The 27,990-nt window shown below is 36.3% G+C and overlaps 1 protein-coding gene across 2 annotated transcripts; it reads right to left on the bottom strand.

The window, feature by feature from the left end:
- Positions 1-658: 658 nt before the first annotated feature.
- On the bottom strand, positions 659-25,188 carry UBA3 (ubiquitin like modifier activating enzyme 3). Of its 2 annotated transcripts, XM_044253192.1 has the most exons (18): positions 25,142-25,188; positions 24,914-24,955; positions 23,016-23,136; positions 21,594-21,674; positions 17,522-17,604; positions 14,742-14,822; positions 9,616-9,659; positions 9,180-9,244; positions 8,720-8,875; positions 7,793-7,895; positions 7,538-7,651; positions 3,455-3,508; positions 2,722-2,758; positions 2,554-2,635; positions 2,135-2,235; positions 1,948-2,011; positions 1,759-1,813; positions 659-1,439 (listed from the first exon to the last, which is right to left on the bottom strand). In XM_044253192.1, the coding sequence occupies exons 1-18, from the start codon at positions 25,159-25,161 to the stop codon at positions 1,351-1,353; spliced, it is 1,392 nt and encodes a 463-aa protein (XP_044109127.1). In that variant the 5' UTR covers positions 25,162-25,188; the 3' UTR covers positions 659-1,350. The 2 variants fall into 2 exon arrangements, with proteins under 2 accessions (XP_044109127.1, XP_044109128.1); XM_044253193.1 differs by lacking the exon at positions 24,914-24,955 and having other exon boundaries at positions 25,142-25,179.
- Between the last annotated feature and the right edge of the window lie 2,802 nt (positions 25,189-27,990).

Genomic DNA, 27,990 nt, shown 5'->3' with positions numbered 1-27,990 from the left:
ACAGACTGAACCACCCAGGTCCCACTGATTAAACTTTCGAAAGCCTTTGAGCTCTCAGACGGAGATATTACCACCCTCTCACAAGGCTACTTTGAGAATTATTAGAGCATCTGTATAAATGTTAGTTGCTTCATGTTAAAAAACTTAAACTGAAAAAAATATTTAAACTGATTCTGTAACTTTTTAAATAAAGCATATCTATGGATCTCCTATGACTTTATAATGAAACAAATTATTTGTCAGTTTGGAGGTAGAAAGAATAATGAGTAAAAATTTAACCCAGTGACATGTAATCACAAGTCTTTTGAGTAGAAAATTGTCATCTAGTCAAAAATTGAAATACAAATGCATGTTCCCACACTGAGATACTCAAACTCATTTTTCAAAACTTACACTTAATTTTGTTTTAAGGCTTAATTTTGGTTTTTTAGGGGGAAAAGGGCATTTTAAGAGACCTTAATATAAAAAGATTCCATTTCATTATTATGTTTGAGCAAATTAAATCAGGAGATATTTACTGTGGTAGAAGTATTAATTCAGGTACCATAAAAATTCTGTATTAGTAACCCTGCTACACATTTGAAAATTATTCCCTACATTACTATGGAACTACTTATTACTATCCTTAATGTACTTTAAAAAACTTCAGTGAGAAAAGTAGACAATATATGATTTTATTAATAAATAGTGTGAAAGCATCAGTGATAACTGCCTGAGCATTAAATTCTTTTAAACATCCACGTCTTGGCTTTAATATTGTGCATACTGGCCTCTATGGCACTACAAGTAAACATGAAAATAGTTCCCATATCCATGCACAGGTATTCAGCTATAATACCATTTACAAATTATTATAGACACGGTAACCTTTGCAATAATTAATATTCATTTGGACAACCACAATTAAATGAGTATTAAATCAAGCAAGAAATAGGCTGTGTTCAACATGTTCTAGATGTCAGGGTGTAATAGTCAAGGTCATTTAAAACTTAATTTTCTTTAGAGGGACATCTTTTCTTTATGTGGGTGCTCAAATGAAAACTGAGGAATGCGTTCTTAGACCACAGTAAAAGTCAGACACAAGAGAGCGCTTGCCTCTTCTTCTGAAAGAAGCAATACATTTGTTCATTCTCTCTCTCCAAGCATCATTTCCCATACTACTAATGAAAATGCTTACAAGTACCAACCCCAAAATTCTGTCTTCAAGGGGAAGTTATAAATTTAAAAAAGAGTGGTTCATTATATAAAAGTCAAATTCCAGCAACACTAATGCTAAAAATGACATTAAATGTCTTAGCATCCACATAATATATTTCCATGAGTTTTCTATTATGTACAAGTTTATTTTCCTTAAGAAGTAAAATGAAGTTTGAATAGTACAGTCTGTGGTGTGGTGACATCAGCAACTGCCAGTTCTTGCCCATCAACGAGTCCCAATTCTAAAATAGAAAAAGTTTAATTAACCCAAGCAAAAAAAAAAAGTCAACAAAAAGCACAACACACACATATACAAACTATACAGTTTTAGGTCTAGATAAACATCAAAATCTAGTTCTCTTTAATCAAGGTAATACTGTATTTGATTTTTAGAGATTTTTTAATATTCTAAAAGAATTAATTCTATCATTGCTTCTAAAAATATAATTACAATGGTATCACCATTTTAAAGGCATTAAAAAAAACCTATAATAAGCATTTATTACTTTTACCAAAAAAACCCAGAAGAAACTGACTAGTAAATATATTCATTTAAAGTACCTTTCAGCGTTTTGGAGAGATTTGGCCTTGTTCGTTCTTCAATAGAGGTTACTGACTAGAAAACAAAATTATTTTAATGTAAAGCACGTTAAATGAAATTAAACTTGTGATATAATTTTGTAGGGGGAAAAATACCCTAAAAATAAAACAAAAACAAAAAAACAAAAAAAACAAGCAGACACTGATTACCTGTAGGTAAAGTGTTCTGTTTTTTCCCTCTAATGTAGCTGTGATGGCTGGAGATTTCATCTGCCTAAAAGAATAATGAGAAAGGAAACAAACAAAAAAAGATCACTTTTTAAAAATAATTCTAATTTTTAAAGTTTTAAAATCACAAAAGTATTTCTATAACAGAACAAAAGTCCACAACACTTACAGAGAAGCACTATTGGTTAAATAATCCAAAACCTCCTGTAGTTTAGCAGATGGAGAAAACTGAATATTTTGAGGAAGCTGACTACAAGCTGGGCAGTTTTCCTACATATATAAAACAACAAATAACAGTAGCACATGAACCAACAATAGTCTATAAGGATAAAATGAGAATCGAATTGTTTTAATAATCATACATATTTCCTATGAACAAATCTTTATGCTTTAAAGTTTCCTAAATTATTTTGCTACATGCTATTTATTTCAGGTTATACTGTAAAAGACAGGAAATGAATAAGGTTCTAGAAGTTAGAAAATACTTAGGCTGTGGGCAATTTCGACCATATTGCTAACCAATAAGTAATATGTAAAAATCTAAGTATGAGTGATCAAAACAATTTTCATTAGTGTAATACTACTAACCTTTCTCTCTGCTTCAAATGTGTATGTATATAGTCCATCTACATCATTGAACACCAAGTAATTATTAAGAGGAATATATGCACTGTAAAGAAAAATTGTTCATCTTTATATAATTGGGTCAAATCAAAACATCAATTTATATACATATTAAAAAATGAAATCCATTACCTTGTGGCTATTTTAAAAACCTCAGTGGCACACACAGCTGAAGGGGGAGAAAATAAAGGTACTTCAACTCAATGCAAATTAGAAATGTAAAATTTCAGGTTTTTTTTTTTAAAGGTTTTATTTATTTGACAGACAGAGATCACAAGTAGGCAGAGAGGGAGGCAGAGAGAGAGGGAGAAGCAGGCTTCCTGCTGAGCAGAGAGCCTGATGTAGGGCAAGATCCCAGGACCCTGGGATCATGACCTGAGCCAAAGGCAGAGGCTTTAACCCACTGAGCCACCCAGGCACCCCAAAATTTCATGTTTTTTAAAAAGTTAGTTATAGATAAAGTTATAAAGCAGCTGATTAAAAATAAAGAATATACTCTCAAAAATTGAAAAAGTAACAAATTTTGTATTTGTTTTGTATAATCCAAGCAACAGAGTAGCATTAAATGCTTTCCTTCCACTTCTTCAGATTAATGAACAACTTGTTCACACTGATTAAAAGGGAAGGTACTAAAATGTCCCCTTACTGCCCTGTACTTTATGACAGAATGAAGACAAAATATATACAGATCCAACAGCTTGTTCTTTTTTGGACAGCTTAAAAATTAAACCACCCACCCAAGAAGATATCAAATTCCTTGAACACCTGTTTTCTGAAACCAAGAAGCTGTTGAAATGTCAGTTTAGATAGTGAATCAACAATTAAGGAATGAAAATAAAGTTAAGCAGTGGCCATTTTTCCTTACCTGCTATGACCGCATTTGTAGAAGCTACTGCAGGAATGATTCGTTTTACTACTCCTGAAAAAAATATATTGATTAAAATACAGTCAAATCTTTTAAAGAATAGGTATCTTAAATTAGACAATCTGATTATTAAATATCATTTTCCACAACTTGATTTTTCAGGATTTCAGGTCAGAAAATAGAGAAGTTTAACAAAGGAATGATCTTCTGTCACATTCCCATCATTTTATCTTCAGAATCTTAAACAAGTTACAGTAGCAAAGACAACTCTTCACTAAGCTTCAAATAAAGATGAGACAATATAGTAACAGCCAACAGTTAGAATGTTCCAAGAAGATTAAATAAGACAGAGTTTTCATAACACCTTTGTTAGTCTCCTTACTCTGATTCTAAAATAAGGGAAATGAAACCAAGACAAATTAAAATCCACAGTTATAGATCTAGTAAGTGATAGGAATTGCACATGAACTATACTCAGTGAGCTCTGAATAAAGTATAAATAATAAGACTTAATTAACTTTCCTCATATAATAGTTTCAGCCATTTGATTCCCCAAAATTTACAACAAACAATAAACTGCCCCTCGTCTCATTTCCTTATGTAACATGGACTGCATGAAATATTAGTTGTACTTCTATTTCTACCTCCATCTTTTCCATATCAGTATTTCACAGAACAGGAAAGAATAAAGCCCCACCTTATAGCATTGTCTTTTAAAAGCAAAACATAAATATCCCCTAACTGTATTTGAATTGTTCACTTTAGAAAACAAAAACTTCAGAAAAAAGTAGCCGTTATTATCTTGGGGTCTGGGGGAGCACTTAAAGACATGTCCCCGAGGCTTCAGGTGTAGGCAGGTTTCAAGAACCTCAGAAAAAAAAACAAATAATCTAAGAAGACATGAAAGGAAGACAATGAAAAAGTATGAGAAGCTGTTTTAAAACATTAATTCTAACTATATGACAACATATAATTTCAGGGAAGGGGAAACAGGGAGGAACTAACTTCCTGATGGTTAAACTGGAAGCTCTCCAGTGAACCATACAGAGCAAGATGTACGGAAAGGAAGAACACGTAGTCACAGTGAGGAGCAGCAGACACACTGCCCAAGAAGAGCCAAAGGGTCAAGAGTCCTCTCATCCCCTACCCCTTAAAAAAGCTAGATCTCTCTTCCAATTTTGCTTCTGTACTCCTTGTCAAGGCTCTCAATCAATAGGCTTGAGAGTTACGGAAGTATGAATGAGACTACATACTGAAATGAGTTTATTAGTTCCTGATCAGGACAAACTGAAATCACCTAATTCAAACAGTTGCCACATGTGTACTACATGCCAGACTACTGTTCCAGGTGTTATGCAAAGTAACAGTGAAAAAAACCTATTTGCTCTGACAGAGCTTTCCTTTTGCTGAGGGAGATTACATGCAAGTAAGGAACAAAATTTCAAATACTGAAGAGTTCTATGAAAAGAAAGTAGAACAAAGTATATAGGGGCACTGGGTGGCTCAGTGGAATAAGCCTCTGCCTTCAGCTCAGGTCATGATCTCAAGGACCTGGGATTGAGCCCCACATAAGGCACTCTGCTCAGCAGGGAGTCTGCTTCCCCCTCTCTCTCTGCCTGCTGTTCTGCCTACTTGTCATCTCTCTCTCTCCGTTAAATAAATAAATAAATAAAATCTTAAAAAAAAAAAAAGGTACATGGTAGAGTTGGCAATGACAGAGGCAGTCCATCGGAGTGGATGATCAGGGAAGACCTCATGGAGGTGATAATTTGAGGTGAAATCTAAAACCGTAAGACCCAGCCAAGCAATGACTTAGGGAAAGAACATTTCTGTAAACAGTTAAGGGCAAAGGCCCAACAGCAAGGATGTATGAGAGTGTAAGTATGAAATATTCTTTGCATAGAAAAACGAGGCTACCATTATTTTTGAGGAATTATAAAAATGTCAGTAGTGAATGGCTCAGAAGTCATTTTCAGTTGAATAATCAAGTAAACTGGTTAACTTGATACCAGAGCAATAAGCAGCCAGCCTTAACGGGATCCAAGGAAGAACATTCCCGGCCTAAGAATCAGGAGTATTAAAGCTCCAAGATGGGAATGAGGTTAGTGTTTTCAAGAACAAAGCAGGTTGGGAACAGGGGGAATAAAGGGAGCAACAAGAAGCGTCTAAGAACAGAATTTTTAAATGACATCACCAGAAATCAGTAAATATGAGGACAAAATCACTAAAGAGAAACTGCACATTTTCAAAAAAAAGACAAAGCTAATTTTCTGGTGAACTCAGTGATGAACTTCGGACAAAATTTCTAGAAAGATGATCTATGAGTATCTAGCTTAGGAAACAATGATCACGAGACAGAGCATTATGATCGTTCACTAAGACAAGTTGTGCTGGACTCTGTTTCTGTGACTACTAACTTGGACACCCAGGGAAATGTGGGAAGACAGAACATCCAGGCTTCAGGAAACCAGAAAGATATCCCTGTGAATAAGGCAAAGAAACAGGAAATACTCAAGAAGGCCTGATCGAAAAATGAGATAAAACAAAAAAGGCCCTGATTCAAATGTCTCTTCTCAGGCAGTTCAATCTTGTTAAAATTTTTAATTATCTGACAAAGAGATAAAGCATTATTATCAAAACAACAAATGAAAAGATGCTGGCAAGAATAGATAAGCTGGCAGGCATAACAAGATATATGTAGAGAGAAAACAGCAGGTTTAAGAATAAACTTGTAAAGACCTATACTTGAGTATAAAAAGACAATACTACCACCCCAAAAAACTGCCAAACCTATAATGGGAAAATGGAGCTTAGCAACTGCCATGTAGAAAGAACTTCCAGATTTTAGTGGACAGTGACCTAAAGAATCAGAAGTATAGCATCAACGTAAATGACAACAAAAAACCCTGCTCTCCTCTAAGACTGCATCAATGATCAGAAGTCTATTTTAATCTTAGCGTGCTTCATTCTAGCCTAGGTAAGTATGGATAACTGGAAAATGGTTAGAAAAGAAAAAGAGAAAAAAAAAAACAAAAAACAAAACAGGATGGAAACTTAATGTCAGCCAACATGTAAAAGGGTTAAAGGAACTAGAAAGACTGATGATAGTGATTTGGAGGGAATGTGATTACTGTTCTGTTTATGTAAAAGGCTATTACTTAAAAGGGAATTTGATTTATATTTGATATACCCTGGGACAATACTCAGACCAAACTAAAGAGGGAGCCTTCTGCTCAACATACAAAATAACTGTCTTCATAGTCTTATCCAAATATAAAAACAGATTGCCCCAGGAGGTGACACCTTCCTCTTCAATTAAAGATAAAATGAATGGTTCGCCTTAGATGACTTAGTGCCTCTTCCAATTCTAGTTAAGATTCAGTGATTTCATGAAGTTCCTCCTAGTTGGGATGCCTGGGTGGCTCAGGCAGTTAAGCATCTGACTCCGGGTTTCAGCTCAGGTTATGACCTTAGGGTTGTGAGACTGCTTTGGGCTCTGTGCCCAGACCAGAGTGTGCTTGAGATTCCTTGCCCCTTCAGTCCTCCCTCGCCTTGAGAACACATGTTCTCTCCCTCTCAAATAAATAAATAAAATCTTTTTAGTATATGTGCTGCCGAAGCGAGCACTAAATAAAATCTTTAAAAAAAAAAAAAAAATTACTCCTAGGGGCGCCTGGTTGGCTCAGTGGGTTAAGCCTCTGCCTTCGGCTCGGGTCATGATCCGAGGGTCCTGGGAACGAGCCCCGCATCAGGCTGGGCTCTCTGCCTGCCTCTCTGCCTACTTGTGATCGCTGTCTGTCAAATAAATAAATAAAATTTAAAAATAAATAAATAAATAAATAATTTTTAAAAATAATTACTCCTAGCTAAGTAGTAGTTTGGAGTTTGGATTCTGTAAAACTTTGTTCCCTCCTCCAATCAAATTTAGGACACCTGCAAACTACCATTTCCATGGTACCTTGACTGAACCTCAAATGGCCGGTACTATCTGAAATCACTTAACTGTTATTTCCTTCAGAGTTTCCCAACCTCTGAAAATGGGATTATCCCAAGGTTAAAATTCATAACAATTCACTAACTTACCTTGAGTGAGTCTATAGGTCACACCCCTAATATTATATTGTGATGCCCTCTCGAGGGACTTTTGGAAAATCCACTGAATATGATCAGGATCATCTCCATCTAATGGAACTCCTTCTGTTACCAAAAAAAGCAAGGAGGGTAAGACAGAAACATGTAAACTTAAATCAGTTCATGTTTTAATGTAAAGATACAAATGAATAATATAAACAAATATATATCTTACATAATTCCAGATTATGAAATTCAGTTTATTACCTCCAAAAGGCTGCTCCTTAGGCCATTGCAGTATCCTTACATACTCAATACAGTGTTCTGGTAGCCTGGGCATAGACGCAATGGTGCACATGGGAAAATTAACCTAAAATCACAGTTGGGTGCTTGTTAGTGGATTTTAAGTAATGAATTATTTTAAAATGTAGCTTCTACTTAGGTCTATTTCGTAAAAGTAGACAGGAGGTTAAAATTCTTATTAGCTTTCCACTTACAAAAACAAAACATTTTATACCACTAATAATGCTTCTAAAACTAAAAGACAGCATCTGAGTCACCTTACATTTACACAGGAATGTAGATTTGTGCTACATTTACAGGGTATATAAATTTAAGCTTGTTAGATCATGAGAAGTGCTGAGTAAGTTCTCAAATATGAGCATTTTATTATGTTTACACATTTAAATCTGAAGGTATAACATAAACCAAAGCAAAAGCAAATTCACAGAGTTAAATCAATTCCAAGTAAATACTAAAAAAATCATATTTATTTATAAATCAAAATTCTAACTATTCCCTAATGTAGGTATACAGCTTAAAGAGCCCCATATCTGGAAGGATCATTCTCATCTCTGGTATCTTTATCTCCCTGAAGCAATCACAGGCAAAAATCAAACAAGATAAATTATAGCTCTATCCCAACATTTAACTTTGTAGTGGATCCCTTGATCTCTACTCTCCGAACAAAAAAAAAAACAATACAAATCATGAGAACAGAATAGTATCAGTACCATGATATTCCGTTCCTTTCTTTTCACAAATTTCTTTTCTTTTCGTATTTTATCTTCCTTCTTTGTATGATTTTTAGAATATGGTTACCCCTAATTAAAAATCCTAAATATTGACTAGACTTAATAATTAGTCCTAACTCAACCCCAAGAGACTATAAAACAAATGCAGGTGCTTCTTTACCTGTGGAGGATACAGTTCTAGTGTGCATTCAATACAAGCAGTCATTCCAGGCAGAATCACCCGGGCATTTCCTTTAAAACCTTCTGTCCCCCCATCTATTAAAGGGACAATGGAGCTTGGATCTAATACACCATCTTCATAATTCAGAAGAGATATCTAGGAAAATTATTTAAAGGTGAGAGAGGGGAGTAAGAATTCAAAAGAGAAACATGCTCTCAAGAATTTCTAAAAATCAATCGCACTATTGAGTACTAGATTATCAAATCATGGGACTATGATACTAGCAGTTTATATTCTCACCTGAAAGTTAATGACTGGCACTATATCGTGATGTACATCTACTTAGTTGAAAATTAAATAAACTCTGATTTATCAAAAATATGGTATGGGATCCTAATTTTTGGTATATTAAGAGCAGCAGCAAGAATTTCGAAGAACCATAGAACATTAAAGTCTTTACCAGCATGCCATTTATCCATCTTCTGGCTATGATAGAGTCCAGTCCACATACAATTATATGAAATTCTACGGGAGAAAAAGCAAGTTTGGCTTTTAAAAATGCCATTGCACAAAATAATTCACTTTCTAAAAAACAAACAAAAAACCCCCCACCTCTTATTGTAATACAAACACACATAGTTCCTAATCCTTGAGTAATCCTTACTCAAGACAGCATATAAAAATGCTCGCTTCTCGGCCTTTTGGCTAAGATCAAGTGTAAAAATGCAGCTAATGATGTCAGCTAAGAAATAAAAGAGTGGCATTCTCTGTTCAGCCAACTTTACTAAAAAGCAAACACCAAGAGATGAAAACAAATGAAGAAATAGCCTTTAAATAGCTAGCAACTAAATACAGTAAGAATTTAGTGAAAAGTAAATTTCAAGTAGAAAACTTACGTCGATAGAAAGTGTCATTAAAATCCTGAATCTTGTTGAAATGTCTGAACATAAGTAAAGGAACTTAAGCTGCTAAGTTTTTAACTTATGAAGTGAATTTCATAATGCCATAAGGAACAAATTATAAAGGTACACACAAGAATAAGCCATTAATGTTCAAAGCAGTGGAATTCAGGAAATGTGACAAAATGAACACAACCCTAATTCATGATAAAACCTCTTTTGTAAACACTCCAATTACTTAGAGTAGTTCCTCTCATCCCTGAGCCCCCAGACTACATTTCTGTCTCTCTTACACTCTCTACTCTGCTTCAGTTTTTATAAAAAACCATACATCATGGGAAGGCAGACTGTATGTCCTCAACCAAAGGCAACAATGCATCTTAGTGAAGGAAACAAGCATATTACAATTCCCATTTAGGCAGATGACTATAAGACTCAGAACACAAATTTAACATCTTGTACACCTTAGATTTATACATTATATAATAAATATTTTCAATTAAAAATTAGAATAACTGTTGTAAAGCTAATTTAAAAAAAACCAGATGTTCCCACTAGCTTTTTCAGGTACAAATGTGATTTGTTATTTTTGGGGTAAGGGAAAATATGAATTCTTTGTTCCGAGTCTCTTTTTACTCTACCAAACCTAACCAGCAGTCTTTCCCTGCCTGGAAGCCATCAAGAAACCCCATCAAAAATGGCTGTGGGTGTTAATCAATCGTAGCATTTAATATCGTAACAGCACATGTATACAAAAATTTTAATTTTTCTAATGGAATAATTTTTTCAGTAATATATATACTTCTCTAAAAGTACAATAAATAATCCACCATATATTTTTTAAAAACCAAAATGGAGAAAAGAGGGACAATATAAAAATACCCTTGTCCTAGATTTTTTATTCTGGCCTACAAAAAAAGCTATAAAAAATAGTCAATTCTTGCCCTCACCCATTCAGGCCTCTTTTCCTTTTGAATGCTAGGCAAACAGGAAGCATAAACTGCAGCTGTAACAGGGAGGTCAAAAGAGAGTAGATGCAGCCACTCTGGGAAACAGTATGGAGGTTCCTCAAAAAGTTGCAAATAGAGCTACCCTATGACTGGGTAGCAATTGCACTACTGGGTATTTACCCCGAAGATACAAATGTAGTGATCTGAAGGGGCACCTGTACCCCCAATGTTTTTAGCAGCAATGTCCACAAAAGCCAAATTATGGAAAGAGCCCAAATGTCCATCAACAGATGAATGGATAAAGAAAATATATATATTTTAAAAAAAAGAAGATATATATATACACGATGGAATATTACAGTCATCAAAATATGAAATCTTGCCATTTGCAATGACATGGATGGAACTAGAGAGTATTATGCTAAGTAAAATAAGTCAATCAGAGAAAGACAATTATCATATGATCTTACTGATAGGTGGAATTTAAGAAACAAGACAAAGGATCATGGGGAAGAAAAGAAAAAATGAAACAAGACAAAACCAGAGATGGAAAAAACCATAAGTGACTCTTAATCATAGGTAACTGGGGGTTGCTGGAGGGGAGGCAGGTGGAGGGATGGGGTAACTGGGTGATGGGACATTGGGAAGGGCATGTGTTGTAATGAGCACTGGGTATTATAGAAGACTGATGAGAATCACAGACCTGTACCCCTGAAACAAAAAGAGAGAGAGAGAGAACCAGAGCAAACAGAAAAATAGTAATAGGAGGAGCCACACCAAGAAATTCCACATCCTAGATTTCTATAAAATACCCAAAGTTCACAGATCTAACTTTTAGAGTATGCATATTCTTCTTTTTCTTTCTTTCTATGGAGGTCTGTATTTGCCTTTTCCAACATTTACTTTGAAATAACATATACCCACAGAGGGCTGCAAAGCTAGTATAAAGATGTCCCAAGAGTCTTTGATCCAGTTTCCCCTAATGGTTACATCTTACAGGACTATAATACCAAAACCACAAATATGACATTGATAATATAAGTATGTACAGTTCTGTGATTTAAACCACTTACGTAGGTTTGTGTAACCGCCACCATAAAGTTATACAACTATTCCATCACAGCAAAGCTCATCTTCCTGCTACCCCTTTAGAGTCACACCTCTCCAACCTCTGATGCCTACTCCCTGGCAATCATTAATTTATTCCGTCTCTAATTTTGTCATTTGAAGAACATTACATTAATAGAAACATACAACATATGACTTTCAGAGACAGGGATTTTTCATTCAGCACATCTTTGATATCCAACCAACATATTGCATGTTTTGTTAATTCCTTTTTATTGTTAAGCAATACTCCACAGTATGGCTATACCACATTTTAATAATTCTCCTAGTGACAGATGTTTGGATTGTTTCCAGTTTTTTGCTAATGCAAATAAAGATGCTATGAACATTCAAGAACAAGTTTAATGCAGACCTGAGTATTTGTTTCTCTGGGGTAATGCCCAGGAATGAAACTGTTGAGTCACATGGAATGTAGATGTTCAGGTTTTTAAAAAATGGGCTATATTTTCCAGATGACAATACCATTTTACATCTCCCACTAAGAAGGGATGAGTGATGCAGTTTTTCTGTAGCTTGCCAGGATTTTACATTACTATGTATTACTTTAGCTATTTCACTGTGGTCATAATTTGGATTTCTCTTATAGCTAGTGATGATGAACATCTTCTCATCTGTTTTTTGTTATCTTCTTTAGTGAAATATACTTTCACATTTTCTGTTCATTTCCTAACTGCACTTTTTTATTGCTTAATTTTGTGAATTCTTTACTTATTCAGAATGGGTCTTCTGTCAGATACCTACTTCATAATGATATCCCATTCTCATCATTATATGTATCTCATTCTCTTAACAAGGCCCTTTACAAAGCAAAGTTTTAAATTCTAATATAGTTCCATTTATCAATTTTTTTCTTTGAGGGATCATACTTTTTTTATATGATCTAAGGACTCTTCACCAAGCTCTACATAACAAAGATTTCCTCCTATACTGTCATCCAAATTTTTACAGTTTTACATATTATACTAAAACCTATGATGCATTTTGAATTAATTTTTACAATTTTGAGGTTTTGACTTAGGATTATGGATTCATATTTTTGCTTATGGCTATCCAATGGCTCCATCACAATTTTTTTTTAAAAGATTTTATTTATTTATTTGACAGACAGAAATCACAAGTAGATGGAGAGGCAGGCAGAGAGAGAGAGAGGGAAGGCGGCTCCCTGCTGAGCAGAGAGCCCGATGCGGGCCTCGATCCCAGGACCCTGAGATCATGACCTGAGCCGAAGGCAGCGGCTTAACCCACTGAGCCACCCATGCGCCCCTCCATCACAATTTTTTGATAAGAAATTATCCTTTCCTCCACTGAACTATTTTTATACTTTTGTCAAACATCAATTGGCCATATTTGCCTGTGGCTATTTCTGGTTTCTTCTGTTTTACTGATGTCTCTATCTCAGCTAACGCCACACAGTCCTGATTATTGTAGCTATAATAAGTCTTGAAATTATATTGTGATTTGCTCCCACTTTATTCTTTATCGGAACTGTTTTATTTTTAATTTTTTAAAATATATTATTTATTTAAGAGAGAGAGAAAGAGAACACAAGTGGGAGTCGGGACAGAGAGAGAAGCAGACTCTCCGCTGAGCAAGGAGCTGTATGAGGGGCTCAATCCCAGGACCCTGAGACCATGACCTAAGCCAAAGGCAGACACTTAACAGACTGAGCCACCCAGACACCCCTCAGAATTGTTTCAGGTATTCCTTCACCTTTCCATATAAATTTTAGAATAATTTTGTCTGTATCAACAAAAAATTTTGCAGGGATTTTGACAGAAAATGTATTAGACTTGTATACAAATCTGGGGAGACATGACATCCTTACTATGTCAAACTGCCCAATTCTTTTTTTTTTTTTTTTAAAGATTTTATTTATTTATTTGACAGACAGAGATCACAAGTAGGCAGAGAGGCAGGCAGAGAGAGAGGGAGGAAGCAGGCTCCCTGCTGAGCAGAGAGCCCGATGCGGGACTCGATCCCAGGACCCCAAGATCATGACCTGAGCCGAAGGCAGCGGCTTAACCCACTGAGCCACCCAGGCGCCCTCAAACTGCCCAATTCTTGAACACAGAGTATCTCTCCATTTATTTAGACGTTCTCTGATTTCTTTCATCAGCATTTCGCAGTATTCAGCATTCAAGTCATATACTCATTTTATTCAATTTACACCTAAGTAGCCCTTTTCTTTTTGCAGTTGTAAATAGCATTCATTGTATTTTAAAATTTCTCTCTCCACATTTTTACTGCTAGTACACAGAAATATAATTGATTTTTGTATGTTTATTTTTTATCCTCTAGCATTTCCCAAACAGCAAAGCTCACCTCATGAATTTCTATAAAACACACTGGAAGTTCTCCAGATCGAACACTTCTTTTTAAAAAACATCCTTCTTCCGGGGGCACCTGGGTGGCTCAGTGAGTTAGGCCTCAGCCTTTGGCTCAGGTCATGATCTCAGAGTCCTGGGATGGAGCCCCACATCAGGCCCGTATCAGGCCCTCTGCTCAGCAGGGAGCCTGCGTCCCTCCCTCTCTCTCTCAGCCTGCCTCTCTGCCTACTTGTGATCTCTATCAAAAAAATAAACAAAATCTTAAAAAAAAAAAAACATACTTCTTGGAAAAAGAAATATACTTTGATACATGTTCCATTTGGTTAATATATAAGGAGTGTCTATTCAGTCTGCTACTGTAGGGACACACAAAGATTAACTATAGCCAGACAAGGAACTTATAGTCTAACAAGAGATATGTAATCCAAACCTAAATTAAGGAAGGGCAATAATGCAAATAATGCAAAATAAATGATTATATTGGCCATAAATGCTTAATTTAAAAATTAGAGCAAGAAATATTTATATAACCTTAAAGAAAAGATTAGAATATAAAGCAAAATGTCACCAGTAAGTACCTCAGTAATAAGCTTACTGCTGATGGTTTGTTTTTTGTTGTTGTTGTTGTTTATCTGTATTTTCTGTTAAATACCTCTTTTATAATAAAGAAAACACAAAGCTTTAGAAAGTTAAGTAACTTTTTTTGTCAAAAGGATACGGAACTACATTGCAGTTAGGAACTCTGTCATTTAGAAATTCTGCAGCAACTTCAGCCTTAGGTCTTCCAACATCTTTGGGCCTATAGGAAAAATTGTATTTAAATTATCATTCATGATATAAATCTAGATCATCTATATAATTTATTTTCAGACAGAAAAAATATCCATGGTGAGCTTGTTTAGAGGATATTTAGAAGAAACACTTTTATCTAAATTTTTTGATGAGTAATTGGTCACAAATGTCAATGCTTACTGATGTTCTAAATGAAGTATTTATAGGTACTGACAAGTCTAATTATTTCTTAAATGTAAATATAAACAGTCCCCCCACCCCACCCCAGAAAGCATAACAATGGTATGTTTCCTGGCCACTTCCCACTGTGGCATTTCCCAGTGTAAAAAATTATCCCATACCCAGAGCCTTCCAAATCTGCCCTGAACCCCAGAACCTCAAGGTGTTAACTATGGAGGTCTTGGCTAAAATATACACACAATTCATTCTAGGGATACAAGAGCCTTCATGTAACCTCTTCCCGTGTGTGCTGAGTAAACAGTAAATTTTATGCCCCAAACGAAGCCATAAGCATGTTTTGAAGAAATAATGCTGAAGACATTATCCAAAATTGCAAATGATGCCAACAATCCTAAGAAACTAAAAACAGAAGACCTCAAAAGGTTACTCCTAGATAAGAACCATTGCTATAGACAGAAAGGGACACAGGAAAGTCTTATTTCAGTACAAATGGTATTTTCTTTCATAGTACTTCCTCATTCTCCTCACAGAAGTCACTCCCTCATACATACAGTGCTTCATTACTACTATTCCACAACATATTTTTTATTAGATACAGAGGTCTTTCATACCCACTAGGCTATGAACATTTGGAAGAAAGTAACCATATTCTATTTCTTTACAATCCTTCAGATACAAGCACAGAATACTTTAAATGAAGATTTTTTAAAATGTTACTAATAAAAATTACTTTTTATTTAAAATTGGAATTTTAAAGAAAAATAATTTAACAGGTCAATTTTCTTCTCTCCGATGAAGCAGTATGCTTTTTTTTTTTAATCAAAAATTTATTTATTTATTTAACAGAGTGAGAGAGATCACAAGTAGGCAAAGAGGCAGGCAGAGAGCGAGGGGGAATCAGGCTCCCTGCCGAGCAGAGAGACCCGATGCAGGACTTGATTCCAGGACCATGAGATCATGACCTGAGCCGAAGGCAGAGGCTTAACCCACTGAGCCACTCAGGTGCCCCAGTGTGCTTCTCCTGATTCAAAACTTCTGATAAGAGTTTTATTCTGACTTGTCCTGTAACTAGGCTCTAGTTATAGATCAAGGAACCTGATTTCAGTATTGCATTTAACTAGTCAGGACAGAGCTCTTTGGGTAAAAGGAATAAAGGAGACTTTCAAGATTCTTTTACATTGTGGATTATATGTGCTTCCACAGCAGATCTCAAACAAAAAGAACTCCTAGATGGCTTCTGTGGAGAGTGCTAATTTACCTTTCCAGAATTAGGGGATCAGATTGTTCCACCTAAAAACTGCACTTTGAACAAAAGGCCTTTCACAGGTATCATCTTTGCAGGACACCTTGGCCTAATTGCTTAATCTTGAAAACAAGTACCTGTCCTGAGGGCTGCTCTGAGATGAAAACAGGTACTATAGATGAAGAGTTTACTACAACTAATAGAGTTTACGAATACAGATGAAGAGTTTACTACAACCCAAGCACTGAAAAAATGTTAACTATCATTATGATTTTCAATCATTTTTTTAGCTACAAACTAAAGGGCATGGCTTATTATCAATAACCAACCAATTCAGTGTTATCTTTATTAGAGCATTCATATACTAAAATGTGTCATGATCCACAAAGTTTCAGAGAAGGGTAGTTTCAAGGGTTAAAAATTAAACAAGATAAAGCCTAAACAGGAAATGTAGAGTTCATAGCAATTACAATACTTCCTTAACTTGACTTTGACCCATCCTTCAACCTCTTTATTATCTTCTACAAAGACAGGTTTCACGCCTATCCAAAAATTTAAATTTACCTTCTCTGCTATCTGAGCACTTTCTGCTAATAACCTAATAATCTAGAAAGAAAAATAAAAAGTCCTTATCCCTCCATATGTGTAGTTCTTTGACCAATGACACTTATATCTGAGCTCATCAAATCTCTAAATGCTACATACTAAAATTCACTAATGAACCTCTCCTCACCTCTGCATATATGGCCTACCTGCAGTTTTAAAGGTCATTTCTAACAATCCATTCCCAGATGCTTTCCATATTTCATGTTCATCTAAGGTAATAATCCCTTTATTCCATTTCAACTGCTCCTGGGTTTTCTCTCCTTAACTGTCTGTTTTCTCTTTTTTTCCGTAAGAAAGTTCAAACTCTCCCACAACTTTATTGCCCTGGAGTCACCATACAATTCTTGGCCCACCAGTCTCCACCAATGTATCTCACAAGTGCCCAATATTCCAGCTATGTTTTCTTTTGAAATCAACAGGAGGAAAAGAGCCTCGCCCCAAATCACATAAAGCATTTGGAAATCTCTTTAAACACAACAAAATCATGTATTTGTTTTTAAAACTAGTTTCACCAGAATGCTCACAATTTTCTTGCAAAATTTTACCTAAAAAAGAGAGTGGTAGTTATTTTTAAAATAAAATTACTGTTACCCTCTCATAGTTTGTAAAAATTATTACTGCGATGCATTCAAGTTCAAGTGATTATCAGAATTTTAAACTAGTATTTTAAAACTTACCTAAATAAAAACTGCCTATTTAGATTGGAAACATCTATAGTGTCCATGTCTATAACATGAATCTGTCTAAAACCAGACAACGCCTGTGGGAATAAAAAAAAATCCAATTAAGCAGAGGTTTCCGCACATTTTAAATTTTAAGATTTGTTTTTAAGATAGCCTTTGAAATTTATAAATGCTCAATAATAAATTCTACAGAATTGTATCCAATGGTTAAAGTATCTTACAAGGTACATAAGGTATTTAAAATTTAGGTTTCTTGTAAAAGTCAAAAATGTGTAGCTACTCAGTTTTAAATAGTCTATAATCAAAAGAGAACAACTCAAAATTTCTACAGTTGTTTTATAATCCCATAAACACATTTGTAAAGTTTGTTGCTTTGCTGCTGCCGCCAGATATTTTAAGTTTACTAGTCTTACTAATTAACTGAATTTGTTATTCTTTTTCAGAATACAGTTAAAAAGCAATTCCTACAAGTTTTATCGTAGTTGACCTAACATTAAGTATGTTACAATTCAGAAATAACTATTAGAAGGTGTACATTATCAACACACATATGTATGTAGCACATGAAAAAGGAATATCCTAAAAGTATTGAGTCAAGAACAAGCAATCAAAAAAGCCAGGGAAAAGCAACAAACTGTTGCAGTACAACTAGTGCTCAAATTTACCAGAAGCAAAAGATTAAAAAAAAAAAAAAGTCTGAATAATTAATCATGCTTTTCTGGTTTTGGTCAGTTAAGTAGTCAAGCTAAATCAAGTGTCAATAATTTCCCTACTTTTCAGCCCCTCCTTACAGCAAGAGATCCTCCAAAGCTGTCCATACATGCTTTCTCATATTCGTAGCTCACACTTCAACTTAACAAGCCTTCACTCCCACCACTTCGCAGAAAACTGCTCTTGTCAAGGTCATCAGTGATTTCCATGTTACTATTTCCAATGACAATTTTCAGTCTCTCTGATCTTACCCACCTAAAGTATCTGGCAGAGGGTGGATCAATTCCTCCTCTATAAAATAAATTCCTCACTTGGTCAATACACTCGTGAGAAATCTGAACACTAAAAATTGGTTTCCAGTTCACCTCACTCAGGAGTTTTCCTCCTACTTTATTGGCCAGAATTTGGAGTGCCTTTGTGTTTAATTCTGGTCAGTGCTGGTGATCTCTGACAATCTTGTAAGATAAAGCATTGTCTAAGAAACACCTCAAGATTAAGTTTCCAAAACCAAACTCAATCGTCCTTGCTCACCAACACCACGAAATCTATTCTTTTCCTAGTGTCTCCCATTTCAATGATGCTAACCATCTTTCCAGTTGCTCAGGGAAAAAACCTTGTCATGACATCCTTGGCTCCTCTCTTTCTCTTAATTCCCATAACTACTCCACTAGTGAATCCTGTTGACTCCAACCTCAAAACATATCCATCACTCACAGACTCTCACCACCTCCAGTGCTACCATCTTGCTCCAAGTCATTGTCACCTCTTGCCTCGATGACTGTAACAACCATCCAACCAGCCTCTTAGCTTCCTGCTGTTTTCCCTTGAGTCTTTTCTCCACACATCAGGCTCAGTGAACCTAGTTAAGTCAGATCAAATCAACTCATCTGCTTAAATCTCTCCATTGACTTCCTAACTCAGATAAACGGCAAAGTTTTTACAGGAGCCTCTAAAGCCCATATTCACTCTGAGTCCTTCCATCTCCCATCACTTCTTGATATCCTGTTGGAAACTGCTTCCCCTTGCCCACTTCTGCTTCAGCTATAATGACCTCATTTCCTCCTAGAACATAAAAGTCATGCTCCCATTTCGCATATTTTGTACCTGATGGTCCCTCTGCCTAGAATATTCTTGCTCACCTCTCTACTCTAATAGCGTCTTTTTTGTAAACCACTACCCCTCCCACCAGGCTACCTATCTTCTATACTTCCTTTCCCCATAGCATTTATTACTGTCTGACATACTATGTATTTTACTTGTCTTTTTCCTTCCATAAGACCCCAAAACACAAACACCTGGCAGTACTTTTCGATGCTGTATCTTTAGCTTTCAAAATGGTACCTGGCATATGGGGGCGGGGGATTCTGTAACTATTTGTTCAATCAACAATATTAATGTCATATTCTTTTTTCAGAATGAGCCTTTGGTGGGGGGCTTACAACCAATTCTAAAAAACCATGCACATCTCTCATATATTTATGTCTGAAATAAGCAAAGTAACAAGTGGTAATTGAAAAGAATTAGTTTTCTTCTTTTAAGACATTACAATGCAATAAGGCCATTCCTAAAGTTCCTTGATAACTATTCCTCAGATCTAATCTCCAATTAATTCACATTTAAATTACTATATATCACATGTGCAAGTCACAGCTTCATAACAGAAAAAGTTAAGCATTAGGGGATCTTAACATAGAATGCCTGCCAAACTACTACCTGTCTTCCATAAATCTTTCCCTTCTAGAATTCTTTGGTACTGCAAGGGTTTTTTGTTTTGTTTTGTTTTGTTTTTAAAGATTTTATTTATTTATTTGTCAGAGAGAGAGGGAGAGAGAGCGAGCACAGGCAGACAGAGAGGCAGGCAGAGGCAGAGGGAGAAGCAGGCTCCCCGCCGAGCAAGGAGCCCGATGTGGGACTCGATCCCAGGACGCTGGGATCATGACCTGAGCCAAAGGTAGCTGCCCAACCAACTGAGCCACCCAGGCGTCCCACTGCAAGGGTTTTTATGTTTGAGAAAGTTCTGTCATTCTGGCACCACATCTCATAGTATATCATACATAATGCTGTTTATTTGATACAAGACTTGTCTCTCCAATGAAATTTCAAATTCATTAAGGACATGGACCATGATGACCTAAAATCCCTTCAGAACTAAGTAGAGCAGTTAAGTACCAAGAACTGTATTAAGTTTCTGCAGTTTCACTAACACTGACATTAGTGTTTTCTTAGCAAAATGAATGTAGCTGTTGATATTTAAATTACAGCCACAAGGCCAGCTTCCTAGGTCCCTCATGTGGTTATGTGACCTGATTCATTGTCTAAGGAGCTTCCTCTAGCATTTCCAATTTTCTACACACCAATGAGAAGGCTGACATACAACACCTTTAAATCAATTCTTCTCCTACCCATTTTTATTAAATAAACCAATAAAGCCTTATAAAAAGTTATTTGTAGTTATGAGAAGTCAGTGAAACTATTAAGTCACATATTATGGATTTCAAACCAGTATAAAGAAATAGCTTCTAGGGCGCCTGGGTGGCTCAGTGGATTAAGCCGCTGCCTTCGGCTCAGGTCATGATCTCAGGGTCCTGGGATCGAGTCCCGCATCGGGCTCTCTGCTCAGCAGGGAGCCTGCTTCCCTCTCTCTCTCTCTCTGCCTGCCTCTCCGTCTACTTGTGATTTCTCTCTGTCAAATAAATAAATAAAATCGTTAAAAAAAAAAAAAAAAAAGAAATAGCTTCTATAAACAGTACCCCCTCTCAAGATGATAGTCAGTGAAAACAGACTGTACAAAAAAAAAAAGTTTTGCTATTCCAGATTTTATGTTTAAGTCCTGTAATGACCTAATGGTTCAGTGAAAAGCACGCTTGACTAAGAATTAATGACCTCGACTAGGTTCTAGGAATATCACTATTCAGAAAAACTTATCTCCCTCTATATAAAATGAGACAATATTCTATCCACCTAACTGGGTTATTTTGAGCAATATAAGAAATAATTCTTTGAAATTACATGTTAAAATGTGAATTATCAGTTTTGTTATCAATGTCACCAAAATTAATGACTGCTATGCAAGAGGAAGCACAAAGATTTGTTTGATAAATATCAGAGAAGAAAACTAAAGAATTTTCTATCAATGACTTTACAGTTGAGGACTTTAGAGTGTAAAAAAGTCCAGTTCTATCATTATGTTAATTACTATCTCAAATTTGACCTACTAAATTTATCTAACAAAGGCTCATAGGAAAAAAGGTTAACAATCATAACAAAAAATTTCCTAGTAATAGAACAGAAAAAGAAAATGCTTTAATTGCCACAAGAAGAAAAAAATACATATATATGTATATATATATATTACCAGATTTTTCAGGAGCTCACATCCTAAGCCACCAGCTCCAATGACTAGAACTTTACATGTATCTAACAAAAACTGGAGAGACTGTAAAGAATGAAAAAGCATATTAAAATCTGGTTGATAATAACCATAAGTATCATCAATAAGGCAATAAACCATAAAACACTTTCTGAATGAAAAACCCAAGTAAGGATAAAGAGCAGACTTTGTAGTTAATAAATTATTTTAAATTTATCAACAAGGTAGAACCAGAAATTCTGTAATCTAATGACTTCAGAGGGTTTCAATTTTAATGTTTTTAAATTGACTTTTATGAAATTAGAAGGTTATTTCCACTACTATCTTAGTTAACTAAGACTTACCTTGTTTTTTAATTTTGAAAGGGGATGGAAAGCAAATTTATTTAACTGACTTGCTAAAAAGAAAAAAGTGTAAAAACCTTAGAATAGAGGCTCAAGAATGCTCAAGGTGTTTAAAGATCTACAAGTAAAAAGGTAAGAATAATTGCTGCTTTTGAACACAGTGACAGAAACTTACAAAACAAGAGATGATGGAAAAAAAAGGTAAAACTCTTAGAAAATTGTACATCAGCAGAAATACAATTTAAAACAATGATTTAACAGCAGTATCTTAAATTTTATCATGCCAAAAAAAAAAAAAAAAGCAAACCATAATACAATTCAGAAGCACAAGAAAATATGGTAGAGTATCCAAAGAAACACAAAATACTTTAAATTCAGTCCAAGATTAAAGGAGAGGAAAGTTATACTGATGATACAATGAATGAAACCCAAGAATCTGTGCCTTAATTTTTAGGAGTAGCATAATACTGCTACTTCAAAACATCTCTTCATAAACACAAAAGACATAAAAATTAACTATAAAGAATATATTTTCTACCTTGCAGTAAAATATAAGTTGTATGTAACTGAACATTTGCCTTATGTCAAACACTACCAGTCCAAAATTCTACCCCTCTACTATATAGCAGTCACATAATTTTTAACATGCGATTAATTATTTTCAATTCCACGTAAGGATGCTCATTTCAACTAAATTTCAAAATTTAAGCAAGCATATCTACATTTCTATCAGATTTAATTTCTCATAGTACAGTTAAAAGGGGGAACGTGTCTCAGAAGTCATTTAAAACTAATTCTCAGTGAAGTAAAACTTAGAATCTTAAATGAGATTATGAAGTTACTTTACTCTTGAGAATTTTCAATATATTACATGAGAAACGTGAAAATGACTCAAATATTTGTCATTTAAATATAATCAACTACAAATATTCAAATATTTAGTATTTCAAGGTAACTTGTATAATTATTAGTTTTATTAAAGATCAAACTAAAAAGAAAGCATTTTATTATTTTTGAAATATAAAACTATTAGAGGAGTTATTTAAAAATAAATGTTTCTCACTTCAGTGCTCGGTTCGAAATCAGGGTGTGTGAAGGGTCCAGATCGCTCGAGGAACTTCTTTACATGGTTCCAGCGACCTTCCCAGTCTCCAGTGTCCCCACACCCACCATCAACAGCCATTCTGCACAGAACACAGTAAATTCAGCTGCAAAGATCAGTAGGAAAAAGCCACACCTATAACTATTATGGTTTCCCCAAATGAAAAAGCACACCAGACCTGCTCAAATAAAAAGGGAAATATCAATGTGGTTATGCTTATGCTTTTAACTTTTTTCTTGGCTATTATCTAGTTTATTTAACGTTAAGAACTACATATGTTGATGAAATAAGTCCACATGTTTCTGGGATCTTAAAGCAAAGATCAAACTTGGGATACTATTGGTCAATTGGTGAGAAATGGGTTTTTCTACATTTGGAATTTACAAAAGATCACTGTACACTTCCCCAGTTTCTTCCAACAACACACTTGGATCAGGGAAAGAAAAAAAAAAGAAAAAAGAAACTCCACTTTCGGAATAGTGATGCTTCAAATCTAATATAACTTATGTGTCCTTTCCAAGTTTGACTTTTTTTGATGAGAGAAACATTCACACATTTTTCCCTGAAAGAGATCCAAATTTTGTTTCCATTCAACACAAAAGTTTGGGGTTATAATTACACTACAGATAGGCATTACCACCTACAAACTTTTTAGAACATACAACTGAATAAGGAGGGACTCCCCTAACAAAATACAAAATGTATTTTCTAACAGAAATGTATTTTTTACTTTCTGCAAGATTTATGTTTGGCTGTGATTATTTTTAATTTTCCAAACTTCCTGTAATCCCAGTTTCTACCTCCAAATGTACTAGTAATAACCAATTTTTACAGAAGGGGCAAGTGTTGCCTAACAATCAAGACCAGAGCACTGGACGTCAAACTGGGTCTGGTTCCACAACAACATTGTGACTTTGCGCTGATTATTTGCGGCTGTAAGTCTCATTTGGAGCTACTCCTTAAGGTCTGAACAAGAATAAAGAGATAATCCACACAGAGGCCTTAGTACAATACCTGACATAGAGTAACCATGCAAACCTTTACTGTCATTTTAAGCAAAAGTGGAAAGGAATTCGTGAAATTAACTATCATCCCAATCCTTTTGCAACTGAAATTAAACTTTCAGAGGGAGATACGTGAAGACTCTTAAAGCACGCTACTGGGAACTGGCACAGAAATTACTAACGCACCACACCCACTGCAAGAGTACCTTCTACTCCTCCCCTGTAGGGAGACGAAAAATTATGTGGCGTGGGACAGGCTAGAAAACACTGCTTAAATCTGTCTCATCAGCACAAAATTAAATATCTGATAAAACAAACAGGGTGTGTAATAAACGGGGGGAAAATAAACTCTTTGTGGAGTCAACATCCTCCCTTAAGAGCCAATTCCTTGGCAAAAATGACTGAAGTGCTTAGTACGGTACCTTACACTAAAGTTCTCCTAAGAAGTTTGCAATTAATACTATTGTCTCAGTGTTTACGAAAGGCCAAAAACGGCCTAGTGTCCGTTTCATGAGTTTAATCACAAGGTCACGGCTATGACAATTTGGGGGTGGAGGAGGGGGTGGGGCTCAATGGTCCTTCCGCAAGACCTTTGGGTCAAGTACCACCCCCGCGGGCCGGTGCCGGGCCTTTGGCGGTGGACCCCGGCTCCGGCACCCGCCGGAGATAAAGACAAGGAGCCGCCCGCCGGGCCCCTGGGGCTCCGGGATGGGGGTCAGGGGATGAGGCTGTGCGGCCTGCGCTCCGGGTGCTCCCCTCCCAGCCCCCCGGGCCCGCTGCGGCTGGTCCCCTAGGCCTGGGGTGGGGGGAGGCGGGGGTCCCCGGAGAGGGCCCCGGCCTCCCGGCAGCACTAACTTCTCAGCCAGCAGCTCCTCTATTCTCCTTCTTTTCTTCTCCCTAAAAGAAAGAGAGAATAAAAGAAGGGTCAGCATCACGCTACACATTGGGCGCCGCGAGGGGATGGGGGGGCGAGGGGTCGGGGCGGGGGGTGGGGGGACCTCGGGTGGCGGCGGCGACCGCCCACCGCCGCGCTCTCTCACAACCCAGCCCGACCCCGCACGCCTGCAGAGCTCTAGTACTTACGGCTCCTCGCCATCCGCCATATTGTTCTCCGCCTCTTCCCAGGAGCCCCCACGGCGGGCGGGCGGAGGGGCAGGACGAAGCGTAGGGGCGGGACCAGCACGGAGAATTGGAAAGGGACGGGGAGGAGCGGAAAGGGGAAAGGGGGTGGGGCATGAGGAAGGGGTGGGGCTGACGGCGCCGAGGCTCCCCTGGGCTCTAAAGCTTTTTCATGTAATTATAATCTTGATTAACTGCACTTAATTACATAAATCTTACCCAGAGCACAACATTATTTTGCGTGAAAATATACGCATAATACGCCATATGTTTATACAATTAACGTGGTAATTAATAATTATAAAAAAATGGTATGTTCTGTGAAAAAACTCCTTGGAAGAGCCACCCTTGTGCTGCAGAGCGTCTCTCTGAGGCTAAGCATCAGAGTAATTTTCACCTTTAACTTTTCAGGAAACATTTCTACATAAGAATACGCACTTTGAGAATAAAATCTAAATCAGTTTGTAGTGATGGGATGGAGAGATTATTATTTTCTTCCTTTGTGAATATTGAAGGTAGTCTTTTTTAAATGTCCCATGATTCTGTCAGATAAGAAGTTCAGAAGCAATGGAACCGAATAGGAAAAAACAAACAAACAAACACCTTTTTTATGGGGAAAAACATATATTTAGATAAAAGTACAAAGAAAAAAAGCACAAAAATTAAGGAATAATTTAGAACACCTATAATCTCATCACCTGAAGATATATGATAAAATTATGGACTATTTTCTTCCTGGCAGACAGAAATAGATAGATGAAAGTGTGTGTGTTTCGATGACTGGATACAAAAGTTCATATTAAAAAGAATATATATATATATATATATATAAAATATGTGTGTGTGTGTGTGTGTGTGTAGCCTTTCTTGGAGCTGGAAAAAATGAGATTTAGAGTCAAGAAGAACAGTTTAAATTCTTAACTTATAATATATAATATAACTTAAATTCCACTTATAAAACTATGAGAGTTTGAGGAATGTTGGGTCTTCATTTGTAAAATATTTGCCTTGTAAGACTGAGAATTGAATGAAATACAGTGGTTCTCAAAATACAATCCCTGATCAACCACTTGTTAAATTGTTATAAATGCAAGTTTTCAAGCCCCATCCCCAACCTTTTGCAAAGCCCTGTATGATTCTGTGCAAAATAAAGCTTGAGAACCCCTGACATGGAGTTTTGTAAAACCTAATGGGTACTCAGTAAATGTAGCTGTTGTTAATAAATTATGATGTTGTCTCCTCTTTGTCCTTTATTATCCCTCAATCAGGTTCAGTTCAATAGCACTCATTGAGCTAAAAGTCAGTGCCAGGCAGTAAGTGGGAGAAGACAGAGTTCACAGTCCACAGTCTGTAGCAGGAGACACCAGCCACTTTCTTGGGTCACATGTCTCAGTAACAACAAGCCAGAAACGTCTTTTTTTTTTTTGGTTTTGTTTTTTTTTTAATTTTGCCCAGGCTACTCAGCCCATAGAAAGCACGGAGATTAAGCCCTTGCTTTTCAAAACAGGCTCAATGGGTGGGGCCCAAGCAATGTTACTTTCTGATCAAAAGGAGACCTTCTGATTAACAACAGTAAGCTACACACACACACACACACACACACACACACACCCCACACATGATAAAAACCAACAAGCGCCTTAGAGATCATCTAGTTCAAACCTACCCATTTCATAGAGAGGAAGGTAAGGCTCAGGAACAGGGTGCTGATGGACAATGAAGAGGCGTGCAAAGGCATCTAGCCCTTCATCTGGGTGCCTTGGGACGGACACCTAGACTGCTGTGGTGGTGTTTTGCTAGATGACACCAAGGTGTTCCCACTGACTCAGACAGACCAATTAGAAATAGCCACCTGCCCTTGCCAGCAATGAAAGTAACAGATATGCAACTGATTTATTTCATTTCAAAGGGAATATATCATAAACTATTAGACCATCCACTATGGTTTGTATACAGACAGATAAATATTCAGGATGGGTCCATCTAGAAGCACAGGCATGGATATAAGAGCCACAGGAAAGCCTCTACACTGAACCTGACCCTCTAAATGAATAGTAACAAAATACCACTACTAATAGCATTTCAAAGAGTACCTGAAATCAAGTAAGGATTCCAGATGTGTCCATTTTTATTTAAAATGATTTTGACAAAGAAATGTGTAGGGGTGGGGGGGAGACATATGCAGCCAAAAAGAGAAGTCTGGTTAGTATTTTGTAAGAGAGGGAGAAGGAAATCATGCTAAATACAAGTTATACCTGGCTTTTTTCATTTCTTTATTTTTAAACCTCCTTGGAGGTTTAAACAAATAAATTCATTCTTTTTTCTTTTCTTTCTTTTTTTTTTTCTAAAGCGGGCTCCATTCCCAACATGGGGCTTGAACTAAAGACCCTGAGATTAAGAGTCACATGCTCTATGAACTGAGCTAGCCAGGTGCCTGTAAACAAATTAAAAAAAAAAAAAAATTCACGGAACAAATGTTTACTGGATATCAATTGCCTATGATCAATGAGGAATCATATTATTACTAACAGGCATCTGACGGTTTACAGTCATGCAGTCTTGAGTAATTAGAAGGTTCTTGGTCACAGCTCCTAATGCTCACTGAGATCTCCAACAGGTGTGGGGTCCTACTGGCATTGGTATGCTGGTCATGACCAAAATCATCTTCTCAGCTTGCCCACAGTGTGACTTCTTGAAATTCTATGCCCCAGGGGATTCTTCCACACCCTCTAACTTCCTGTAACTGACTACTAAGTTCTGGGACATCTCTACTCAGCATTCCTCTTAGTGCAATATATTTAAGTTATTCTTTG

This window comes from Neovison vison, chromosome 6 (assembly GCF_020171115.1).
Source record: "Neovison vison isolate M4711 chromosome 6, ASM_NN_V1, whole genome shotgun sequence".
Taxonomy (NCBI): Eukaryota; Metazoa; Chordata; class Mammalia; order Carnivora; family Mustelidae; genus Neogale; species Neogale vison.
Note: the sequence above shows the minus strand (reverse complement) of the source record. Positions and strands in the feature narration are given on the sequence as shown.